The following is a 22,913-nucleotide window of genomic DNA, read 5'->3' as shown; positions in this document are numbered from 1 at the left end:
TCACCACCATGTGATCTTGAACTCGTAGATGGGCCTCTTGCAGTAGTAATGGTTGATGAGGTGTTTATCACAGACGCCGATGCACTGCTGCTCGGCGGTGATGCCGCGCTCGGCCAGGTCACTGACGATGCAGTGCAACAGGTCATAAACGTCCGCCACCGCCTCCCACGGTCCAAAGGAAACGTCCACCTCGCAGTGATGCTCAAAGAGCTTGGCCTCACTGTCCGAGCGTTCGAAGCGCAGAGAGTTAAAAAGAGGGCGTTCATACGGCGTGATGGGCATCTCCTCCTTGTAGACGCAGATCTTCAGCTTTGCAAACCGCGCCTTTTTCTGCATGGCTCTCAGTTTAGCGATTTCCACGATACGCTCCAGATTGTCTGAAATGAGAACAGAAGCATTTATCTATACACAGGATGGAGCTAGATAATTAGCTACAGTTTTTTAGAAAAAGAAATAATAACTATTTGTAGTAGTTCATTTCTTTGCACTGTCTCTGTACCTCTTTGGTCCCTTAAGTCTTACTATTCGTGTTTGTCTGGATATTTCCTGTTTCACTTTGAAGGTTAGTTATCTTTTGTGTCCTGCGTTAATTTTGCTTCCTGTCTCCCTCTTCCCCCATTCTTTAATTATTTCCTTATGTGTATTGTTGGGATGATAAACATGTATCATACATGTTCTCATCTGCTGTACGGCTGCATCTGATGTTTCTATAACAGCGACTGCTGAGCTGGCTGAACTGAGAGACTGTTGCTTCCTCTGTGATCGGGGTCGTGACCACTGCTTCGCTGTCAGAGGCAACGCCACAGCAGATGATTTACTCCACAGCAGGAGAGTCTTTAATTTTTTGCCATCTTTCATCTTTCTTAAAGTGATTTTAACTCTCTAAGTGAGAGCATTTAGACTCCTCAAGGAGGAAAACTGTCAGCACGTCATTTGGTTTTAGTCGTCACTTGGCAACAGCATCTGTGAGCTCTTTTAAGTCGACTAAGGCGAGAACACGAGCATTTTCTCACTCCCTAACCTCTTCTTATCGACAAGAAAAAGCTATGAACACCAAAATCAATGTCTGTGTTTGTTTTTGCCATGAACCTGTGCCTTTTGTGATGCTTTTCAATCTAAATAATAATAATAATAATAATTATAATACCAATACCAATTATAATACCAATAATAACAGCTGAATGACTCGCACTTGCACAAAGTAATCTGCAGCCTTTGTGGGTCAGTATGTGCAAAAACCGGCACAAACTGGATGAACTCGTCAAGATGTGCTATAATATTAGCCACCATTAACGACCTTTAGCATCCTTTATATGATGAGCTTCAGACGATTGCATCAGTGCAAAGGTTTGACTTTCATCAAATTAGCACCACCAGGTTCAGATTCTGAATTCTCTCCCTCGTGATTCATGGTAACAGCTTTGTACATTGTACCATATGTACTGTAAGTGTGTATGTATTGTGTTGGACTATTGCCTACAAAGCAAATGCCTTAAGGGGACATTAAAGTTTTACTCTACTCCCTAACAGTGTAAATATTTCATGTGTTTTTAACAGCGGGCTTTTGTAGGACAGAACATTTATGACGTATTAAGACTCAAGAGTTACCATGACTTCCCCATGGTACACGGTAACTTCAAAATGAATAGAGTCTTTAGTCTGTAGAGTTTATGGATTTTTATTTTTATATGTATTATTCTAGACACTTCATTTGCTTTTTGTGTGCACCACAGATAAATAGCTCACTTTATGTGTTTATGAAAGCATGTGTTTTATTAAGGACACAACCAGTCTTGACTCAAATCACTGTCTAATCTAGTTGCTTTCTTCCATTTTTAAATAAATCTGCCCGAGTACAGCCTCTCCGCTTCCTTTTCTCTTCCTGTCATATTTTGTATTTATTTTACATGAACCTTAATTCACATCTTATAAATAAACCATTTCCTTGGTATGAGGCCATTCTCGCTTCCATTAATCGAACAACACTTTACACTTCACACAGGATATGCCAAACTCATTATCAGGAGCTGCATCTCATCAAGTTGTTTCAGCCTTCAGCAAATAAAAATTTCATATTAGACTTGATTCATTTACTTGTTTGTTTTTTTTTACACCCCTATCAGCTTACTTATAACAACCTGAGGGTTTAAATGCTAACGACAGCCAGGTTAATCTAAAGAGCATGGGGTGACTTCAACACAATGAAATAAAACACAACAACACTTTAAATATTGAGGCTCTAAAATGTAATTATTTGGTTCAGAAGTCGCAGAGACCCAAGAATGTGCTTCCACTGCATATAATTTACACTGTGTGCACATCACACACATTGAAAAGTTAAGTGTGTAGCTGTCACAGCATTATTACAGTCTGCAACATCTTTGAAAAGTTTTCTTTCACAAAGGTTGCATGTGTGAAGGACAGACTTCCCCAGATACCTTTGTAGTAGGGCAGCAGATCGAGGAAAGCTTGTCGAACTTTCTCCCCTGTGAGTGGCTGGATGTCCTCCAGGCTGTCCAGCAGCGGGCCGATGGCATAGTACTGAGCCTCTCTGTATACCGCTCTCACTCTGTCACGGTGAGGAAGCTCGCCTTCTCTGAGGAAGTTCAGGATGTCCCTTTGGATGGAAAGGCCATTGATAAACTGATAAAAAGCCTTAGTACTAAATCCCAGCAGTCACTGGTTATGTTTGAGCTTTTTCAATATGCAGAGTGTTCTTCCACAGGAAGAAACACTTGATTGAAATAGATTATTGATCACCTTCTGTGCTTTGACACAACTTAAATGGTGTACACAGCCGGCTGTAATTATTCTGTTGTCACTGTTGCCTCTTTTGAAAGCTGAAACTATTGTTTTTTTAATATTGATTAGCCCTGCTGGGTAAAATCTGTTAAACGATGAATGTACAAAATGGCAAATATTATGCAGAAAAATATTCAATAATCCTTTTCCAATAGCTTGCTGTGCCTGGAGCACTGTGCACAAAGCAGACAATATTAAGGTTACCATGCCTGAAACAGCAAATGAGCATCCTGCTCACATAAACAACTGTGAAAGCAATGTGTAACCCTCAGCTGAGTCTGGCACATCCTGATGCCATTTTTATTATTTTAAGATCAGTTTTTACTAATCAGAGACAAAACATAAAACTCATTTTGTCTGAACACAGTCCTGGCAACTATTTCCTTGCATCCAGGTGACCAGTTCCTGAATATGAGGTCTTCAGGTGTTGGAATAATGTAAAAGGCAGAAAAAAAGAAAAGAAACACAAAGTGTTCTTGAATGCCCTTCAGTCAGGACAACACATATCAGAAGAAGATTATTATGGTTATTTGACAGATGTGACACTGACTAATATCATAAACAATGTAAAAGAAGGAGCAGAGGTGGAGGTGGGTTTCAAAGAAGCTTGCAGCACCTCAAGCTAGGCTAATGTAGCTTAAATAGTGTCCCTGTATGAGATTTACCAATAGGTATCCAGTCTAGGAACACGTCAACCTTAATGTCTAATGATGATCTGCTCTGTGCAACTGGTCATTGCTTACAAATGCAGATACATTTAAAAGCTAATACTCTAAATGGTAAACATGATAGCTGAGGGTTGTGAGATTGAATGCAAACACTGAATGCAAACACAGGCTTTGTGTAACCAAGGCCTGCTCAAACACAAGTGGCAAATACAAATAGTAAGAGTGGACTGCAAAGGAAATCAGAAATCTTCCAGTAGCAACACTTTTTCCAGAGGACCATACAAAGCAAAAGGGTCACATAGTCGACAACTGAAGAAAAATTTGGTTACACTTAAAATAATTGTATACATGTTTAAATTAATCTGCCCTGATCAAACACACTGCATTGAAACATAGCTAAAAAGCATTAAAGACTCATGTAGTCACTTATCTTGACTGTCATGGGTCAGTCCCAGCCCCCAGGCCATACTTTGCCCATGTGTGATCTAGGTAGTGATTATCAAACTAAAATAAACCCACTTGGTGTTACTGAGTGATCCTAAAAACCACTGACACCTGACCCAAATCAGACAGATCGTAGCACACCTCTCATCATCACCTGGAGATGCTGAACACAGCATCTTTTCCTCTGGAATAAAACGTCGTGCACAATACTCAAATCGTTGACCAGAAACGCCTCCACAGCAGAGGAAAATGATTGTGTGACTGCATCATTACTTTCCTTTCAGCCAGATGTGCCACTGCCATACCAAGTCAAGAAAATCCTTAGCAATACTGAAATCTTGACAGGAATTTTGAATCCAATTTAAAGTGCTGGAGCATGTCCTAGTAATCACACACCAGGTGTCAGGCCATTGAGACATACATGTTTGTTTGCCTTCTTCATATAGCTGTATGTCTTTTCCTTTACTCATCCTGCATATTTTATGTAGATTCACTAAGAGACACTGACTCAGAAAAGTTGGTTTCCTTCTGTTTCTCTGCAGCAGAGCCTGGAGGGCTTGTGAACTTAAGAGGATAAACTGAATGCAGAAAAATACTGGACGACAAGCTGCTGCAGTGCACAAGATAACAGCAGCCTGGAAGAAGATTTATTTTCCAGCGAGACAATAGGAACCAGAGCACAGAATTGGCTAAAAACATCCCAAATGAAAAGGCTCCTTCTGAGCGTGTGCAGCCTGCAGTGCCAGCACCCTCTGAAGTTTTCATTTTATTACTTTATGCAGTTACTGTATGTTCTGCCTTTCAAGCTGATTGAGTTGTGTTTTTAAATCTTTAATTACACCTCTTCACACATTTCAGCACTGAGCTCAGGTCAACCCACTTCTTACATAAGTCATCTACTCCGTTTGCTCTTGTATTCATATTTAAAGCTTTTCCATTGTAGCAATGGACGGCTCTGGGGATGATAGTGCTGGTGCGCCGTCTTTTACACTGAAATACCTTTTGTACATTCAGGATGAAGCCTATTGGTTTCAACGATTCCTGCTTTATTTTACTACTACTGTAAATATGCAAAATAGCTGTAGCTTTAGTATCACGGCAAATTTAAAGTTTGTGTAATCCTTTAAATTCTTGTTCATTATTTGAGGGTTTTATTTTGGTTCTTAGGTTGTTTATTGTTATATTTAGAAATAACAGAAGTACTTTTATGGTCATACGTGCATGTAAATAAAAACATGGGGTTTATACTGTATGATTAAATTCTTATTTTGCCAAATTCTTTTCACACAGCAGTCATAAAAAGTCATTATAAATAACATAAATTAAAAAATAAGAACTCAAACATTGGAAAGAGAAAGTACAAGTAATGACTATACAAAAAATAAAATGAGTTAAAGAGAAACGTGTTTTAAAAAAACCCGAGTTGTATTTATGCTTGTGCAAGTTTGCAAAACAGGTCTGTCCAGATTTTTGTGACAGTAGATAATAATAACAATAATAGTACAGTAACAGTGAGTCGTGATGAGGTGAAGGAGGGGGAGTACTGACTGTTTTACTCATGAGTCTAATGCTCTTTTTGACTTCGGTTTTAGACTCCTGTAGAAGTGTGAACAGCTGAGGTTGTGGGTGTGTACTGGGTCTAATGATGTTCTCGCCCTCCTGGTGGTATAAATTGGATTTTAGATTGGATTTTCATATCTCTTGAGCCTTTAGTTCTCCGTTTCGGTTTCTCTCCACTTGAATTCTTGTTGGGTTTTATTTGGTATAATTACTCATGTTAGTTTTCCTAGCTTTTTCCGACCCATCTTCTTCTATATATATATATATGTCTTCTCTAAGTGTTAGTCACTGACTTCCTGTTTTATTTTGGCAGTCATGTGTCCTTTGTGCTTTGTGTTTAATTTTACTTCCTTTGTCTCATTATCCCTGATTAGTCTCACCTGTGGACCCAGCTGTTCCCTATTTCCCTTTTTAAGTGTCAGTAAAAATTATTTCAGTTATCCTTTGCTCTTTGTCACAGTGTCAGTTGCCCTTCCCTGTGTGGTTTTTTTTTCTGGATAATGCTCGTTGCATTCTTGCTGGGCTTTCCAACTGTAGAATTAAAAATGTGTTTTCTGTTTACTCAGTTTGTCTTGAGATTTAAACTCAAGACAAACAGGTAAACTTGTCGATCAGGTGGTTTTATTAAGGACTCTCCTGGCCACAGCTCTGCCTCTTTACTGCTCACTGTGTGTCAGAGAGGACAGGCTCCAGCTCCACTTAAAACTAGGACAGAGTTACATTCCCAGCTACTGTGTCACTGAGCTTTTTATTACTGCCTGTTTTTCTTTTTTTCCCCCAAAAAACAGGTTACTTGGACTGTATCTGCGAATAATTCCATTCCCACATGTGCTCCTGCATACATTCACAGTCTGCGTGCACTTACAGCAAATGCCAATAACATGCTTGTGCTGTCCTGTACAAAGAGCATTGCCTTCCTGCTTTTCTCCACAACACACAAAAAAAACCCCCTAGTTATCACATCAAACTCTTCTTTAATGCAAAAACAGATTACTGACAGCCAGATAAAATACTTACTAACAGCTATCACTAGTCTAAAAATGCAGGCAGCTAGCTAACCAATAGGCACCAAAATACTCACCAATCAGGTAGTCTAATTAAGACTCCAGTCGCCACAGGCCTAGAGACCAGTTGGTGACCCCAGCCCCTGTGGCAACTATTGATTGGTAAGGAAAATTATGTCTTTCCTGGCCAGCTGGTCCATGGTTGTTAGCGGGTGCTACTGCCTGTAAATTCAATTGTTAAAGCCCCACTCAGGCAGGCTTATTGACCAGTGACTGACCTGGCCTGGCAACCTCTGGTCACTAGGGAAAATATGTATTCCTTAATTGATTGGAAAATGGTTGCCTGGGCTTGAGGCCAGTCAGTGGGGAAACTGGCCAAACCAAAAACTTCTTCTGCAGAGACTGTTCACCTTCAAAGTAAAAGCTAAGCCTCACTGCTTTAGCAAAAATATTTCAAAAGGGGCAACTTTTACTTTGGCAGGCAAACCTTCAAGTTTTCACTTTGCAATGCACGTTTTCAAGTTTCACTAACGGTCCACCAGTAGTTGGGAAGTGCTTGCAGAGAAGTTGGCATCTTTAAGGCAAACTTTGGGAGACTGCAGCAATCTGCTTCCAACCATAGCAATCGCAAATTTTTTACTGCTTTGCAACAGCTAGCAACCATTCACCAACTAGCTGAAAAATACTAATTTTTCCTTAGCAAACAGAAGCAGCTATCCCCTCAGACATGTTTTATTTTATCTGGAGAATGACTGACCTATGTGTGAAACACAGAGTTTACAGATCTCAGTAAAGTCTTGTTAAACTCTGCTGAGGTTGTTTTTTATAAGAGATGTCTAAACAGTAAACTCTCTTTTTTTCTTTTTAATTTGCCACACCTTTTCTGTCATGGATTTTTAGTATTTGTGACATTGAGTTTTGGTACTTGTCATCTTCTTATTGTGGCCTTTCTAATCTTCACAGTGGTTTCACTGTGTAATCAGTGTGACTCTGTCGGTCTGTTTATGCCCCCATTGCCGTTTCCTGTTTATTGAAAGTGTCACCCTTCATGCTCACTTTTGATTCCAGTTTGTTTCTTCGGATAAATAAAGGTTTTCTTTCTGTTTAATGCATCTCGGTTCCCTCTGCACCACTCATCCATGACATTTTCAGTCCTTTTCTGCTGACTTTGTTCGCAACTTGTCTGCCCTCCATAATCTAAAATGACAGCAATCTAACTAAAGGCCACAGTGTTATGTTGTGATATCATATCTCACAGTACAATAATATTGAATGGGTTGCATTGTTGTATTTTGTCATGTTTCTCAGGTCTTTGTCTGAATTTCTACGAACATTATTGCTAAGGATTGTCTTATTGCATTGGAGTCACACTGGGTTAAATATGTACACTTGGGTTTTAAGGGGTATTTATTATTTTCTTCTTTTTTTTTGGGTTGTATGGAAGCCCCAAACGCAATTTCATTGTTCTTGACAATGACAATAAATAAATAAATACTAAATACAGAGGCTGCAATTTTCATCCTATCACAAATACAATCTCAGTATGGACATTATATCTTCGGAAATAAGCAACAAATAAGAAAAAGCAGCGGCACAGAAATAGATACGTAAATCAACTTTGAGTGCTAGCAGAAGAGACCAATTTATTTCACAGAATACCTGATTCACCGAGACCTGTCAGAATATAATGAGCTGTCTGCAGCAGCTTGAAAATCTTCAGATCACAGAGCGTGAACCTTTCAAAAACTAAAAGTTTGTCCTCCACTAAGCTGCCTTTTAAAAACTTTGTACTCCCACATATAACCCTCCTCTTCCTCAAACTCATAAGGAGATATCACTGCAGGCAGCAGCACTGATAATGATGGTAATATCTTTGCTTGAATCTCACCCAAAGTAAGCTCCATCCCGATCGATGAAGTAGCGCCCCTCTGCATCGCGTGGGATGTAATGACGGCCGCTAAACATGGCAGCCAGCATGGTGTCCTCATATCGCCGCAGTGTGGACAGGCGAGTGGTGAAGTATGTGCCCCCGACGTTTAGAGAGATGACCTCTGGAAACTTAAAAGGAGAAATACGACAGATTTAAAATGAAATGCATATTTTACGGTGCAAAAAAGCAAATCATAAGTAGGTTTTAAGATATTTCCAGTGAAATTCGCCACGTGCATTTTAAGAGGCTTTAAGAGGCCAAGGTAAATGTGATATTACACCAAAAAATGTACTGGAACCGATCTGAGATTCCAGTTACATTTGTTTAGATCTTCTAATAATTTACTGGTCAGGTTCAGTCTCCATCAACAGCTTTACTTTCTAAATCACGTTCTTTCCAGCTGATGAAGATTTATTTTTAAAATGTATGGTGCAGTAAAAATGTCTTTTGATGATTTCCCTTATGAAGGAAATACAGTTATCCAAACTTGCCTGCCCTGTCTTAAAAAGTAAACCTAATAAGTGGTTGTGCCAGCCTTAGCAGCAAGAAGTACAATTAAGTGTTTGTGATAACTGACAGTGAGTCTTTCTGTGGATGAGTTTTAACCCACTTTTCTTTGGGGTCTCTTCTTCCAGTGTGGCTGTTTTAAATTCAGCCACACTGGAAGGTTTTCCAGCATGAACAGGCTGATTAAGCTCATGCAAAAGCATCTCAATCTGTTTTAAGTCCACAGTTGGCCACTCCAAAACCTTCATTTTGCCCTTTTTCAGCCATTCAGAGGTGCACTTTCTGGTGTTTCAGACCATTGTCCTGCTGTAAGTCAGAGTGCTTTTAACCTTCAGGGCATGAACTGATGGCTGGACATTCTCCCTCAGGATTTATTGGTAGAGAGCAGAATTCATGGTTCCATCAACTACTGACCCTTACTGAGCCAAGTGAGGCCCACGGTTCTTCAGATGTTGTTCTGGGTTCTTTTGTGACCTGCTGGATGAGTAGTTTTTGAAATTTGTGGATAATGGCTCTCACTGTGGTTAGTCCCAAAGCCTTAGAATAGGCTTTGTAACCCTTCCCAGAATGATAGATGTCAGTGACTTTGTTTCTCGGATGTTCTTGACTTTGACATCTTTGACTATTATAGTTAATTTATGATTTTTGGGAGGAAGTCAATTTCTTTTTCACATAAGACCAGGTTGGTTTGGATAGTTTGAAGTAAATTTAAAAACTGTATTTTGTATTTACTTGGGTTATCTTTATTTAACATGCAATTTGCTTGATGATCTGAAACTAAAATATTTCTCAGCCGCTTTAAATGACATAAAAGGCAAAGTTAGAGAGGCAAGGCTAAGATGGCTTGGGTATGTGCAGCTGAGGGATAGTGGATATACTGGAAAACAGATACAGCATGTTTAGCTGCCAGGTAAGAGCAAAGGAGGAAGGCGCGGAGAACATTTATTGATGTAATGAAAGACAAACTGCAGAGGGCTGGTGTGATGAAAGCAAGAACACTCTTTTCACTAAGTGCAATAAGAAAATGAATATTACTTTATTTTCTATTGCAGATTAAGAAAATCTTGCTGTGTGAGCAGGTCTCAGCAGCCTGTGGTTAAGATGATTAACCTGCTGTGCCTGTGTTTAGCTCCATCAGTCATGTGACACAATTGCTAGCCAATCATCACAGGATTCAGCAGCTCAACCAGCCTCTGACCTCTGGATAAATATGTATACCCATCAGCACGGTGTTGTTATTTGGTAGTAATAAGGTGGTTATAATTAACGGGATGTTTATGAGAGTGTACCTGCAGTTGGTGTTTAATGAGTTTTCTTTATGTTAGAAGCTGTGTTGTTTGGTGGCTTGTGCCACTGTTTTTTTTTTTTTCATGGAAAAGAGGCCTACCTCCTGTTCCTGGGTGTTCAGCGAGGAGCGGAGTGGCGTGCTCAGAGTCAGGCTCGGCGAAGGGGAGGCCGGCTTTCGGAACTCGTCCTCCACAGAGTCCGAGCTAGACATGGCATCGCCCGGTTTCTCGGTGTCCCCAGCGGCCGAGAATACCACCATCACTCTGGGTAGAGGCAGCGTCCGTCTCTCCTGAATGAAGCGTCTCACCCGCGTAGCGGCGGGCAGCGGGCTGAAGGACAGAGACTGGCGCTCTCTGCTGCTGCTACCGTCAGAGCCGTTGGAACCGCTCGAGCCATTCTGCTGCATGCGCGCGGCGGGCCAGCTCTCAGCCAGGCAGGTACGACACAAAGCAGAGCTCGCGACTGTTGGTACAGAAAACAACAAGAAGAAGGAGAGGGCAGGAGCGGAGGGTGTGGCCCGAGCAGCTGCCAGTCCGGCTTTCACCGGAGCGAAAGCGGAAGAAGCGGCACCCCGCCTCCGGCGACAGCAACGTGTAGGTAGGAAAAAGATGAAAATTTAATCCCGACGTTAGCAAGCAGCACGGGGACCGTGAGGTTTTTGGAGCGTGCGTACTCTGACGTTCCACGTCGTCATCACGCCAAGAGAGTGAAGTACGCTGAGATTGGAAATGAGCACTTTTTCAGTAAACTTATAATGTTGATTGCAGTTTTATTTTTATAAATGTAACTGAAACTATATGTCAAACATTTCTTCAGGAAAAAAATCTATTAAAATATTTCACATTTTTCTTTAAATATTGTTTTTGAACCTTGGAATTTTGCCAATTTTATTTTACAAATTTTACTATTTTTTAATTTTAATATTATATTTTATTTATTTATGTTTAATTTTTTTTTAATTTTATTTTTAAAAGTTGGAAGCCAATTGAAGTTCATCTTTACATGTTGTTTTTGAAGTTTTTTCTTTGAATATTTTATTTATTTTTAGCTAGTTAGTTTTCAAAAAAGAAATGGGATTTAACGTACTTTCTTTAAAATGTTTTTGGTTTTGTTGTTGTTATTGTTGTTGTTTTTTTTTCACTGACTGACCAGTCAGTATTTAGAAGTAGAATGTGAGGCAGAGCCTTCAGCTTTCAGGGCCCTCTTCTGTGGAACCAGCTTTCAGTTTGGACTCAGGAGACAGAAACAATCTCATCTTTTAAGATCAAGCTTAAAACTTTCCTTTTTTATAAAGCGTTGCATGTTTCTTCTTCAGTTACCTTTTTCACTCACTATGTGTTTATACACCTCTCTGCATTCATTATTTGTTAATATTAATCTCTGGAAGAAAAAAAAATCAATAGAGTCCACAAGAGTTTTTCAAAGGAAAATGTTTAATCTGGTCAAAACAGCAGGAAGGATAACAACACCCCTCACTCCCTGAGACATGGTCGAACAGGCCACAGTTCTAACAGCACCTTCATGTTCCAGCTCCTGTTTTAGCTAATTTCTTCCATATTTCTTCAGTGTAGATTTTTTTGTCTGTGCATATTCTTCTTTTACTTTCTTCCTTTAGATGAAGGTAAGAGCTCATGGTTTCTTATCTCTGGTGCCCCAGATAAGGACTGCCACTGCTTGGCTTTGCTTTTTGTTTTTTATCTTTAGCTTTCTGTCCAGTTCTTGGTTTATTGGTTACAATTTAATTTCTTGAGTTGTAGTTTATTTTAGCTTTTCATCTCCTGTGTCATGCATTCAGTCTTGCTTCTCTTGTGTCCTTATCCCTATTGGTTTCAGCTGCATCCAGTTACCCTCTTGTGTCCAATCCCCTCGATTACCTCAGTGTGAGTATTCAAGCCCTGACTTTTACTTTCTGCTTATCCTTTAGTGTCATTCCCCACATATGACATGTCAAATATCAATGTCAATCACTGTTTTGCAATATGATATAGAAGCAACGATTCCAGATTCTTTTTTCCTTTCTCACCCATTCTCTCCTTTGTTATAAGGTGTTTAACTTCGTCGCGTGACGCTATCTTGTTTCCAGCATGTATTTGAAGTTGTAACAGCACAAAATGTCCAAGGAGATGGAGGCGATCGTGGCAGTTTGTCTTGTAATCGGAAGGTTGCCGGTTCGAGCCTCGGCTCCGACAGTCTCGGTCGTTGTGTCCTTGGGCAAGACACTTCACCCGTTGCCTACTGGTGGTAGAGGGCCCGGTGGCGCCAGTGTCCAACAGCCTCGCCTTTGTCAGTGCACCCCAACCCATCTGTGGCTACACTGTAGCTTGCCATCACCAGTGTGTGAATGGGTGGATGACTGAATGTAGTGTAAAGCACTTTGGGGTCCTTAGGGACTAAGTAAAGCGCTATCCAAATACAGGCCATTTGCCAAGGAGATGCATCTTTATAGATAATGCAACTTAATTGGATTGATGATTAACATGATTAACTGGTCTGTCTAGAGATTTTGTTTGCTTTTACTGACAACTTGGTGGAATCTGAAAGTAACCCACACGTGTGACGCAACCACTGAATGATAAATCATAGACTGGGAATTGTCACAAAGCAAATATAGCAACATATTATAGTGACACTGGAATCATTATTCATGGTAAATAAAATAAGGACCTCCAAATGAAAGATGAAACTATAAAACATTTTTGAGTCTTGGTGTAATGTCTGGATAACTGTGATAATTGTGAGTCAATGAGAAGACGTTTTAAAAGGAAAATGCAAAATGCAGTTTAATTTATTTTATTTTTATAAAAGTTGAAAGCTAATTGAAGTTTATCTTTATATATTGTTTTCGAAGGTGATATTAATAATAACTAATGATTAATATATAATTCATAGTTCAGCATATTGAGAGAGAGTACGACCATGCAGGCTATGTTATTCACCATATTACCATGGTGTCATTCCACTATTATTACCAATGATTACCACCCCCGCTAGAAAGTTATGAGCAGAGATGCGCAGTAACGTGTTACAAGTAATGTGCTACTGAAATCCGATTACGTTTTTCAAGTAAAGGATTACTATTACTGCATTACTAAACCGTGATTTGTTTGTGAGAGTCTCATGAGAATGACATACGAGCCTGCGACATCCGTGGCAGAAACAGACGTGTGTTAGATCAACAATGGATAATATGGAGTGCGGGAGAAAGTACGACCATGCAGCTTTTAACGTTTGAACATTACTTTGAGTTTGATTCCCCTAAAAAGTGCCAAAAACAGCGAAAAATCTGAGCAAGCACCTAGCAAGCCCCCAGATCCCCCCACTGACATGACCCGCTGAGGCACCGGGCAAACCTCCACCGACCCCACTCCCGCTAAACAGGTGAAAATAGATTTAAGAGCAACAGGACTTAGTGCCACTGAATCTTTTATTTTATTTATTTTTTGCTCTGTTTTACTTGCATTTATTTGAAAGAGTGAGTGTAAACACAAAAAATTATTTTATTTTATATGCTTGAATATGCGAAGATAGGTTAAATGTTAAACAAATTTCTTCAAGTCAAAGACTGTTATATCATTCATATCACATTTATTTTTTGCTTGATGCAATGTGCATAAAGTTAAAAGATTAAAACTAATAAAACAAGTTTTAAAAAGAGACTGTTGATTGAATTTTATATGATAGATTATGAGGAAAAAGTAGAATTGGGATGAAAGGTCTATTGCTTTAGAATGTATTCAGCTTGTGTATCATGTTTTTAAAAAGTAACTAAGTATTAAGTAACTAATTACTTTTGAAAATAAGTAACCAGTAAAGTAATTGGATTACTTTCTTGGAGAAGTAATTACTATTTTCAAATAACTTGACCAACACTGGTTATGTGACTGCTTCAACCAGCTCACACTGTGTCGTCAGGTTAGAAATAGGCTCAGAGCAACACTCCCCAGTAACAAGCAAGTCACTCCTCCAATCAGGAACTCACAAAGACCCTCACCAAACAATAAAAGAGGATCTGTTGATTTTCTGACTTGTTAAAGACTTGTGACAGCCCTGGCAGAGCTACCATGGTCTTGTGGTGTGGTGTTACTCTCTCTCTTTATCCCCACCTCCTCTCATCTGCTGTTGTGTTTGTTACTGAGGCAGCATTTTCCTATTCTGACCTGTGCTTTTTCCTGTCCCGATGCTAAAGCTAGGGTCTGTTTTGTCACTGGTCTTTTATACTTTGTAGCATAACTCTGTTGAACAAATACAGGTATGATATAGGTGTCACTTTCAGATAGTATTATTTTATTTTTTGTGTTGACATTACTGCTGCACTTGTTGTCGATGTCTTTAATAACTGATGTCTGATAGTTGCCAAAATAGGAATTTCCCAGAGGGCAATAAACTTTAAAAGGGGGCAGGACTGTGGGCAAAATTTAGCTCAGCGCCTGCTGGTTATCTCCTTTCTGCATAGAAAGGGGAAAATTCTTACTGACTTACTGACCGACTTTCTTGCAGGAGGCGGGTTAGTGAACGAGTTTCACAGCTCGTGAAACTTAGAAACCAACCTGGTGACTAAAACTCAGACACGAGAATTGAAACTCAAGAATGAAAATGAAATCAAAACAAAACTTTAAACACTTTGAAAAGTAATAAAGGCAAACTCAGGTATATTTAAAATAATTCAAAAACCCCAAAATATACAAAAGCCATTTTAAAAGTTATTTTAAGTCATTTTAAAGTTAGTTTAAAGAAACGGTTTTGCCCTGATTCTGCCTCCCTGTCGCCTTTCTGGGAAATGTGGCACATGATTAACACGTGTTGACTCAGTGTGTGTGGCTGCTGCATGATGTCATGGATGGCAAGGTGGTGACGGCTGCATTAAGCTATTAAAACAAGCTGAACAAGTTGTTAAAACCACACAGAAGTTCTGTTCCAACGTTTTTAGTTGTTTAAGTCTTTTTTTTTGTTTACTAATAAAACAACAAATATATTTTAATACTATGAGAAACTCATGGCAAACAAACAAGCAAAAAAATCCAAAATAACTCGCACCAGGACTCACATTACTACTTTAATATATACATAAAATGTCGATAAATGCTATTATTTGAAATATTACTACATAAATAAATACATTACTGTAAAACTGTTAATATTTTCTAAATGGGTTTTTGGGCACAACAAGCGAGAAGCAATTAATGAAAATGACTCCGAAGAAGATAAAGTCAGATGTCGTAACTGACCTCAAAACCAGATACAAAACCTGAGTGGTTGGTGTAGAGGACACAGTCTTTGAATAACAGTGTTTCCATTCCTTATCTCCTTAACTGCACCACTCATCCGCACCTTTGTTTCCTCATTAGAAGAGTACAAGTCGCTGTTGAACATTTATAGCTGGTGGAAATACTCAGCAGCAAGGATACTCACAAATATTCCATGTAGGGAACATGTTACTCCAGATACTGTTTATTTAATGTGCAATTCAATTTTAGATTATACTGATTAATTTTAAATCACTACATGGTATGGATGCATAGGGTGGCAGAAAGGGCGGGGGGTCATGTTAGATTCTTAGTAGGTGAAAACACAATTCCTTTGTTTGCAGGATCCCATTAACTCAGGCAAGTTTTCACCTGAGTAGGTCCTTAAGTAACGGCAGGGCAGGACGCAAGCACGATCTACTAGTGGGTAGAGTCAAAGGCAGGATCTACTCGTCTTCCCTGAGAGCAAGGGAAATTATTAGAGAGTGCATGTGAGAAATATGCAAAAAACGGGAAAGAAAAACCATCAGGAAATACGTTTTCACACCACTGTACGGTCCAGTGACATTGGAGGTAGCCACAATCCTTTTTCTTTATCGTTTCAGAGTCATGTGGCTGGGCTTAGCCTGTATCAGCTGACATGAGGTCAGAGGAGGGGTGCACTTTGCACACGCCTTGCACAGGTTGCCAGGCTATTGCAGGTCCAACACAGAGAGAGGGGCAACCATTTAGTCATATCGTGTAGGTCTTTGGACTGTGGGAGGAAGCTGGCGGAAACGAGAGAATATGCAAATTTCACATTAAGGTTCCAGCTCAGATGAAAGTTTAACTTTTTTGCAAGTGCTAACCATTGCACTGCTGTGCCACCATAAGATTACATTTAGTGTGAGAACAGCTGAAGAATTCGGCTTAAAAATATCAATGAGAGTTGTTTCTTCTAAATAAAAAATGCTGAAGAGAGTGTTTTTGCATGTGTGTCCACTTCAAACCACACAGAGTTTACAGTTGAGTGCTTGACGGATGTGGGGGGTGTTGAAAGAGGAAGCGCAGCTTGTCGTCACTGTGCTGCTGCTACCAGAAACTGCAGAAGAATGAAGACAGACGGACCACAGAAGGTAACACAGAAACACAGCAGATAAAACACATTATTATTATTATTTATTTTTTTTACAATTAAGGCTGTATAACATCGATATGTAAAGGATTTTTTTATCTGATGAGATGTTGGAACAAAAAAATCCAAATCATGATTTCACTGGTTTCTACATTTCTCTGGTGGCTCAATGGTGTAATGCTTAAACGAAAGATCCCCATTTGATTTTGGGGTTGTGTCCAAAAGGGGAACTGGCATAAAAAGCCGGCCCAATCAAACATGTAGAACCACCTGCTGTGAATAAGTGAGCAGCTGAAAGTAGTTTCATCCTCTACATTTATCTGAAAGTTTAAGATTTTACCTGCAAAAGATGTGACCAGCTCCTAAAAATGAAATGCTGCTCCTTAAACCGCTAAAGAATGGATATATATAAAAATAAAAAAATCTGCACCTCAACTAAAAGATTGGAAAAAAAATATCACAGGCATTAATGAATACATTATTAATGACGGTCCAAAGTTATAATTCTCTGACAGGATATAACTCTCTTACTTTTACTGCTGCTTTAAGTGCAATAAGGTGCTTATGATTTTTTAAAAAAAAATCACAATTAGGATTTTTATATGGTTTTATTTCTGCTTATTCAAAGACTGTATTAATTTAATAGTAAGTCAATGGAAATATTTTAAACTGCTTGCTTGAAAGTACCAAATGTATTTAGTGCCAAAAAGTAAGTAAAGTACTTTATGTCTGGGTATCTGCTGGCAACTGAGGGAAATAAGTAATGGGATAAGCTTTACACAGTAAAAGTATACAAATTCATCATTTGGATACAAACAGGAGGAAAGCGAAGAAAAAACGTACATTTTAGCAGCTAATTTTTATGAATAAAAACACACAGATGGGCCAGATAAAGAAAAAAACACTTCAGATGTAGATTACAGTGTCAGAACTTATTAAATATTACGACATAAAGTATGCTAACATTCAGGATTCAGAGCTTACATTTGTCCCAGGTTTAAATTTTAGTAGAGAAATTAAAATAAGGGTCTGCGATAGTGAGAATGAAAGATTAATATGAAAACGCAATCATTAATCCAAATGTACAGAATGAAGATAGGAGCTGGTGTATTGTTTGTTGCAGTAGTGGACAGCTATTTGTTGGTGAATATGTACATATGCAAATATTCAGTGAGAAGGCTTGACATAAGCTTCATTTAGATAAAAACAGTAAAGACAGCAGTCCTACATCATTAGAAAAAAGTTCCTTAAAAAACTTTACATTGAGTTTTGAGAGTCAGGAAGTTGCTATATGCTATATTCATATTGGAGATCATTAAAAACCTTTTAATCTGCTCTGAAAATCAATGCATGCTTTTGCTGCCAGATTTATAAACACTGCAAGATTTTTACACCAATTTCCTCTAGCATATGTTCACTCCATTGCTCATGGCGATAGATCCAAGTTTTTCCTTCATCGGGATTTTTGGCGCGGCAATGTGAAATTTGTTGCCGCTGTAATATTAAATTTTTTTATTATTGTGGTTTAAATGACTCAATACGGTTGGATTTTTGTTTATCAGATGAGAAGTGAATGCACAGATTTCATTTAGATAACAGGCATTTTCACTCTACTGTGCGTGGACCAAAGGCGTTAAATGAATAACAGCGGATAGAGCGATGTTTGGCATCATCCAAATACCGAACACGTCCACGTTTCTCTGCAGCAGGACACAAAATCTTTACAAATAGCAACAAAGATTCATCAGCGCACAGAGAAACAGTAGGTGCTGCAGTGGGGCTGTGATGGAAAAACTGCCGCCCGCTGGAAAGACAGACTTTCCAATGAGACCACAACTTGAGACCTGAAACCAAAGCATTTCACAATGGATGGAAATAATAAACTATGATGTAGAATGAATAAGTCATGTTCTAACCCAGCACTGAGATGCTGATGATATTTAAAGGTGTTAAATATTTACATATTTATACATCCCTTTCCACAGTAAACAAAGATTTACAATTTTATGAAGCCTGGTGAGGAAAAACCTGTTCAGACAATTGAAGAGAAGTGACGATTTGTTAATTTAATTAATTAATTTGTTTATTTAAATCTTATTCAGCCTCTAATATATACAGACTCTTGCAGGGGTCATTTCCTGTAGACTTTGATAAAGACCAGTCATATAATGTCTGACTGTAGCTAATAAACTGAATACTTTATTGGCTACATTTACTGGGTTCGACCATCTCTTGCCTTCAGAGCGGTCTTAATTCTTAATGGCATCGATTCAACAAGGTGCTGGAAATATTTCTCAGAGATTTCAGTCCATGTTACCACAATAGCATCACAGTCACTGCAGATTTGTCAGCTGCACATCCACGACAGGATCCCGTTCACCATATCCCAAAGGTATTCTATTCTATTAGATTGAGATCTGGTGACTGTGGAGGCCATTTGAGTACAGTGCACTTACTGTCATGTTTAAGAAACCGGTGTGGGATTATGTGAGCTTTTTGATATGAGATTTTATCCTGCTGGAAGCAGCAAGCAGAAGAAGGGTACATTGTACATTGTAGGGGTGGCTGTAGCTCAGGTGGCAGAGCAGGTCAGCCACTAATCAGAAGGTCGGTGGTTCGATCCCAGGCTGCCTCCTGGCTGCATGCCAAATATCCTTGGGCAAGATACTAACCCCATGTTTGCCTACTGGTGGTGGTCAGAGGGCCCGGTGGCGCCAGTGTCCGGCAGCCTCGCCTCTGTCAGTGCGCCCCAGGGCAGCTGTGGCTACAATGTAGCTTGCAATCACCAGTGTGTGAATGACTGAATGTAGTGTAAAGCGCTTTGGGGTCCTTAGGGACTGAGTAAAGCGTTACTGCTGTCTTCCTATTAGCTTGAAGCAGTCTAGCCATCCTGCTCTGACCTCTAAAGCATTTTCAGCCAAAGAACTGCCGCTCACTGCAGTTTTTCTCTCTGTGCTTTGAAGTTCGCATGATCGTCTTGACCATGTCTAGATGCTTAAATGCACTGAATTATTGGCATGTGATTGGCTGAACTAGACATTTGTGTTAAGGAGCTGTTGAACAGGTGCCCCTAACAAAGCGGCCGGTGACTGTTGGGGTTGCATGCTAATCACAAACACCAGCACTCGTACAGACACAAAAGTTTAATATTTATCATTATTACCTGTAAATGAATAAGCTATACCAAATTTTCAATTAAAAAAAGTCGATAATTAATTTTTCTTTGAACACAAAGGCAGCAACAACTTTAAACTTAAAGTGAACTTAAATTCAATTCAATGTAAAAATTCTCTATTTTATGAAAACACAACTGAAGCGACATATTGTGAGTAATACTTGAGTAGTTTTAGCTTTTCAACCCAGTTGCACAGCCTATCTGACCTCTCACACTCCTCTTAAATAAATTTACGTTACATTTTTTTAAAATCAGATTCTTAAAATTTGATTTAATCTGCACATTTGTTGAACTCTCTTAACCTTAACCCCAGAGATCATTGCCTTTTGTTTATTCTTGGAAAAGGAGGGCTGACCAGACTTTAAAAGAAATGCGCTCCGTGAGAAAGTTGCAAAAAACGTCTTCCAAAACGAGCCTGATTAGTCACCTGCTGCAGATGAATAGGAAATGACCTTTCTGAGATCACACTATAAAATAATGTGTCCTTGAAAAAAAACAGTTTTCTTGCATTGGGGTGTTTGATGCTTCATAAAGGGTGTGGGCAGGTGTTAGTCCCATACACAAAGCAGTGTTTCAGTTTTGTTTTGGCTGACCACATCCTGTGGTTCTTTGCCGTGTTAACAGGAAAGCAGCAGCAGCAGCTGCTTAAGCCATGTAGGTGTGAATGCTTGTTGACCAGTAATGTCTGCATTAATATAACTAAACAAACTGAAGGGATTAGTTTGAGTTGCTCTAAAGTCTTTCCTCTCTCTCCTTTGTGTGTCTCTCAGGTATGATAGGAAATTCTGGCCCGCTGCCCGCAGTCCTGACTGTTGCGTCAGTGGCTTTACTGAGTCTGCTGACGCTGCTGTGTCTGCGATGCAAAAGGAAACCCAGTAAGTACATTTCTCAGAGAGCTTGGACCGATGTGACCGATTTCAGGTGTGAATAGTGATATACACAAACAACTGAACTGGAGACACATGCGGGCTTTGTTTTACTTCGCTTGAACCACATGAAGCAGTTTGGGGGGAGGCAGCTCTTCACGCTGTCTCTACCCGCTTTCCATTCTTGGGTCAAGCACAGTAAGTACGTCCTCCATAGGGAGGTCTACTGCACAGCTGCAGAACAAATGAGTTGAAAGATCAGCAACACCACACGCTGTATGTGGGTCACAATGCTGAGGACAATGTGGGAGCATGCTGGTCCCCTGCAGAAGAACCACATGCAGTCTTTATATTATCTTGATCTCTTTAATCAGATATGAGCACTATTCAGCTTCACACCTACAGCATTTTACAATCACAAAGACACCTAACATACATGTCTCTGGGCTGTCAGAGAGAAACCATGCAGACGCGGGAGATCTTGCATACTTTTTACAGAGAGGCTGGCACCACCCTGCCGCTTCAAAGCAAAGATAGAGATGTGAAAAAATCAATTTACCCTTGCTTTTTTTTACACATCCACACAGACCAGACATGGAGGCAGGATTTGGGGGAATTAAAAATTTAGCGATTATAGATATATCATTGTAATAACATACGTTCCATTACCACATTTGTCCTTGTCAAGGTAAAGACCCTTGAACAAATGTTAACAGCACAGTGATCCGCTGCGAGCGAGCACCCAGCCCCCACAAGCCGTCGTAGCAGGAGCAGAGAGCAAAGAGACGAAAGAAAAGCGTAGAGCGAGGACAGACAATAAAATAGGGCAGAAGTCAGAACCACCGAAAAAGCTCTCAGATTTCAAAAACCCCCCAAAACTGTGTTGTAGTATAAAGGAATGCTTAAAGTCAGGTACAAATAAAGCCAGTTACATTCTCGCTTTTTTAGATCTAATAGTTTACAGAAGTGATGATTTCTCAGAGATGAGATCATGTTTTTCAGCTTTGCCTTTAGTCCAGCACAGGGGTGTCAAACTCATTTTAATCTGAAGGGCACATGCAATTTAATTAGATTTGACATGGCTAGAAAAGTATTGTATAATAACCTAAACGTGCTCCTTTCAGTGCAAAGAAGCACAGATGCACTTTGAAAACATCAAACTTTATAGACTTAGAGATGAAAATAACTACAGTTTGAGGAATACGTGACTATGTTTTATACACTTCTGTCATTTCAAAGATATGTGACTGTTGTAAAACAAAGAAGCATAATCTAACCAGACTGTGGTGTGGCAGGTCGTGGGTGATGCCTCTCAGTCAGAAGCACGTTACACTGAAGATGATTCAGATGCAGGCTCAGAGGAAAATAACAAGTTTTACTCTCATTATGTGATACATTCTTAATGACTTCACAAAATAATGATTCCTTGCTATGATAGGGGTCTGATCATGGAGGACTTTGTATGTGAGGATTTTAAATTCTATTTAACGAAGAGCCAAGGTCACTTTAAAAGGGGGATGAAAGCAGAAGATCATCAAACATGCTGCACAGGAACTGAATAGGAACATGTGATGACAGCCAGCAGGCTGAGTAGAAGACAGAGCTATATACACTCACTGGCCACTTTATTAAGTACACCTTGCTACTACCAGGGTTGAACTGCCTTTTCTTTCATGACTGCTGTAAATTTTCATGACTCGACAAAGTGTTGGAATCATTCCTGAGTGGTTGTTTGAGTTTAATATTTTTTTCCTATCAGCTCAAAACAGCCTGACCATTCTTCTCTGGGGTCAACAAGGCATTTTCACAACTGCTGCTCACAGAATATTTTCTATTTTTCAGCCCATTGTCTGCAAACCATTGAGCTGGTTATGTGGGAACATAGACTAGCTTTTAAAGTCTCTTAAATAACCTTTCCTTCCCTGTCTGATGCTCGGTTTGAGCTTGAGTGGGTCGTCTGTTTACATGCCTAAATGCACTTAGTTGCTGCAATGTGACTGGCTGGAATATTTGCATTAAGGAGCAGTTGAACAGGTGTCCCTAATAAAGTGACCAGCGATTGTATACAAAGAAGTCTGACAGGCAAAGAAAAACAGGAGAAACACATTATCAAAAAGGTTAAAAAAAATCAGGGAGTCCAAGGACAATAAACAGGAAGCAAAACTAACACCTTATACCCAAGAAAACATCCTTCATCGCAAACACAGGAAATAACCCAAAGACACTGAAAGACATGAACACTAACACAAGATGACAAAAGCAAAGGGAGGGACCAAGAAGAAACACGAGATAGACTAAAACTAATGATAGAAA

At 39.5% G+C, this 22,913-nt stretch overlaps 2 protein-coding genes across 2 annotated transcripts in view; one reads left to right on the top strand and one right to left on the bottom strand.

Annotated features, from left to right (window-relative positions):
- On the bottom strand, nucleotides 1-10,608 carry kctd7 (potassium channel tetramerization domain containing 7). The gene is made up of 4 exons (XM_085364024.1): nucleotides 10,303-10,608; nucleotides 8,367-8,536; nucleotides 2,439-2,617; nucleotides 1-377 (listed from the first exon to the last, which is right to left on the bottom strand). The coding sequence occupies exons 1-4, from the start codon at nucleotides 10,606-10,608 to the stop codon at nucleotides 1-3; spliced, it is 1,032 nt and encodes a 343-aa protein (XP_085220150.1).
- LOC146624589 (uncharacterized) overlaps nucleotides 10,607-22,913 on the top strand; it is a 26,086-nt gene continuing 13,779 nt past the window's right edge. Inside the window, exons 1-5 of the mRNA XM_085363461.1 lie at nucleotides 10,607-10,799; nucleotides 11,818-11,823; nucleotides 12,036-12,082; nucleotides 16,485-16,560; nucleotides 20,505-20,609. Of these exons, the coding sequence (XP_085219587.1) occupies nucleotides 10,607-10,799; nucleotides 11,818-11,823; nucleotides 12,036-12,082; nucleotides 16,485-16,560; nucleotides 20,505-20,609 (427 nt within the window). The remainder of the gene's footprint in view (nucleotides 10,800-11,817; nucleotides 11,824-12,035; nucleotides 12,083-16,484; nucleotides 16,561-20,504; nucleotides 20,610-22,913) is intronic.

The sequence above is a fragment of the Diplotaxodon limnothrissa genome, linkage group LG10, assembly GCF_057381915.1.
Source record: "Diplotaxodon limnothrissa isolate DT_005_m linkage group LG10, D_limnothrissa_male_GT1.1, whole genome shotgun sequence".
Classification (NCBI taxonomy): Eukaryota; Metazoa; Chordata; class Actinopteri; order Cichliformes; family Cichlidae; genus Diplotaxodon; species Diplotaxodon limnothrissa.
The sequence above is the reverse complement of the archived record's forward strand: the minus strand, read 5'-3'. Positions and strand labels throughout refer to the sequence as shown.

Coding starts and splice junctions, on each gene's coding strand:
- kctd7 (XM_085364024.1), bottom strand. CDS start 10,608: ATGCAGCAGAATGGCTCGAGCGGTTCCAACGGCTCTGACGGTAGCAGC. Junction 2,618..8,366: donor CGGGATGGAGCTTACTTTGG/GTGAGATTCAAG, acceptor TTCCATCCAAAG/GGACATCCTGAACTTCCTCA. Junction 378..2,438: donor TCTGCTGCCCTACTACAAAG/GTATCTGGGGAA, acceptor TTCTCATTTCAG/ACAATCTGGAGCGTATCGTG.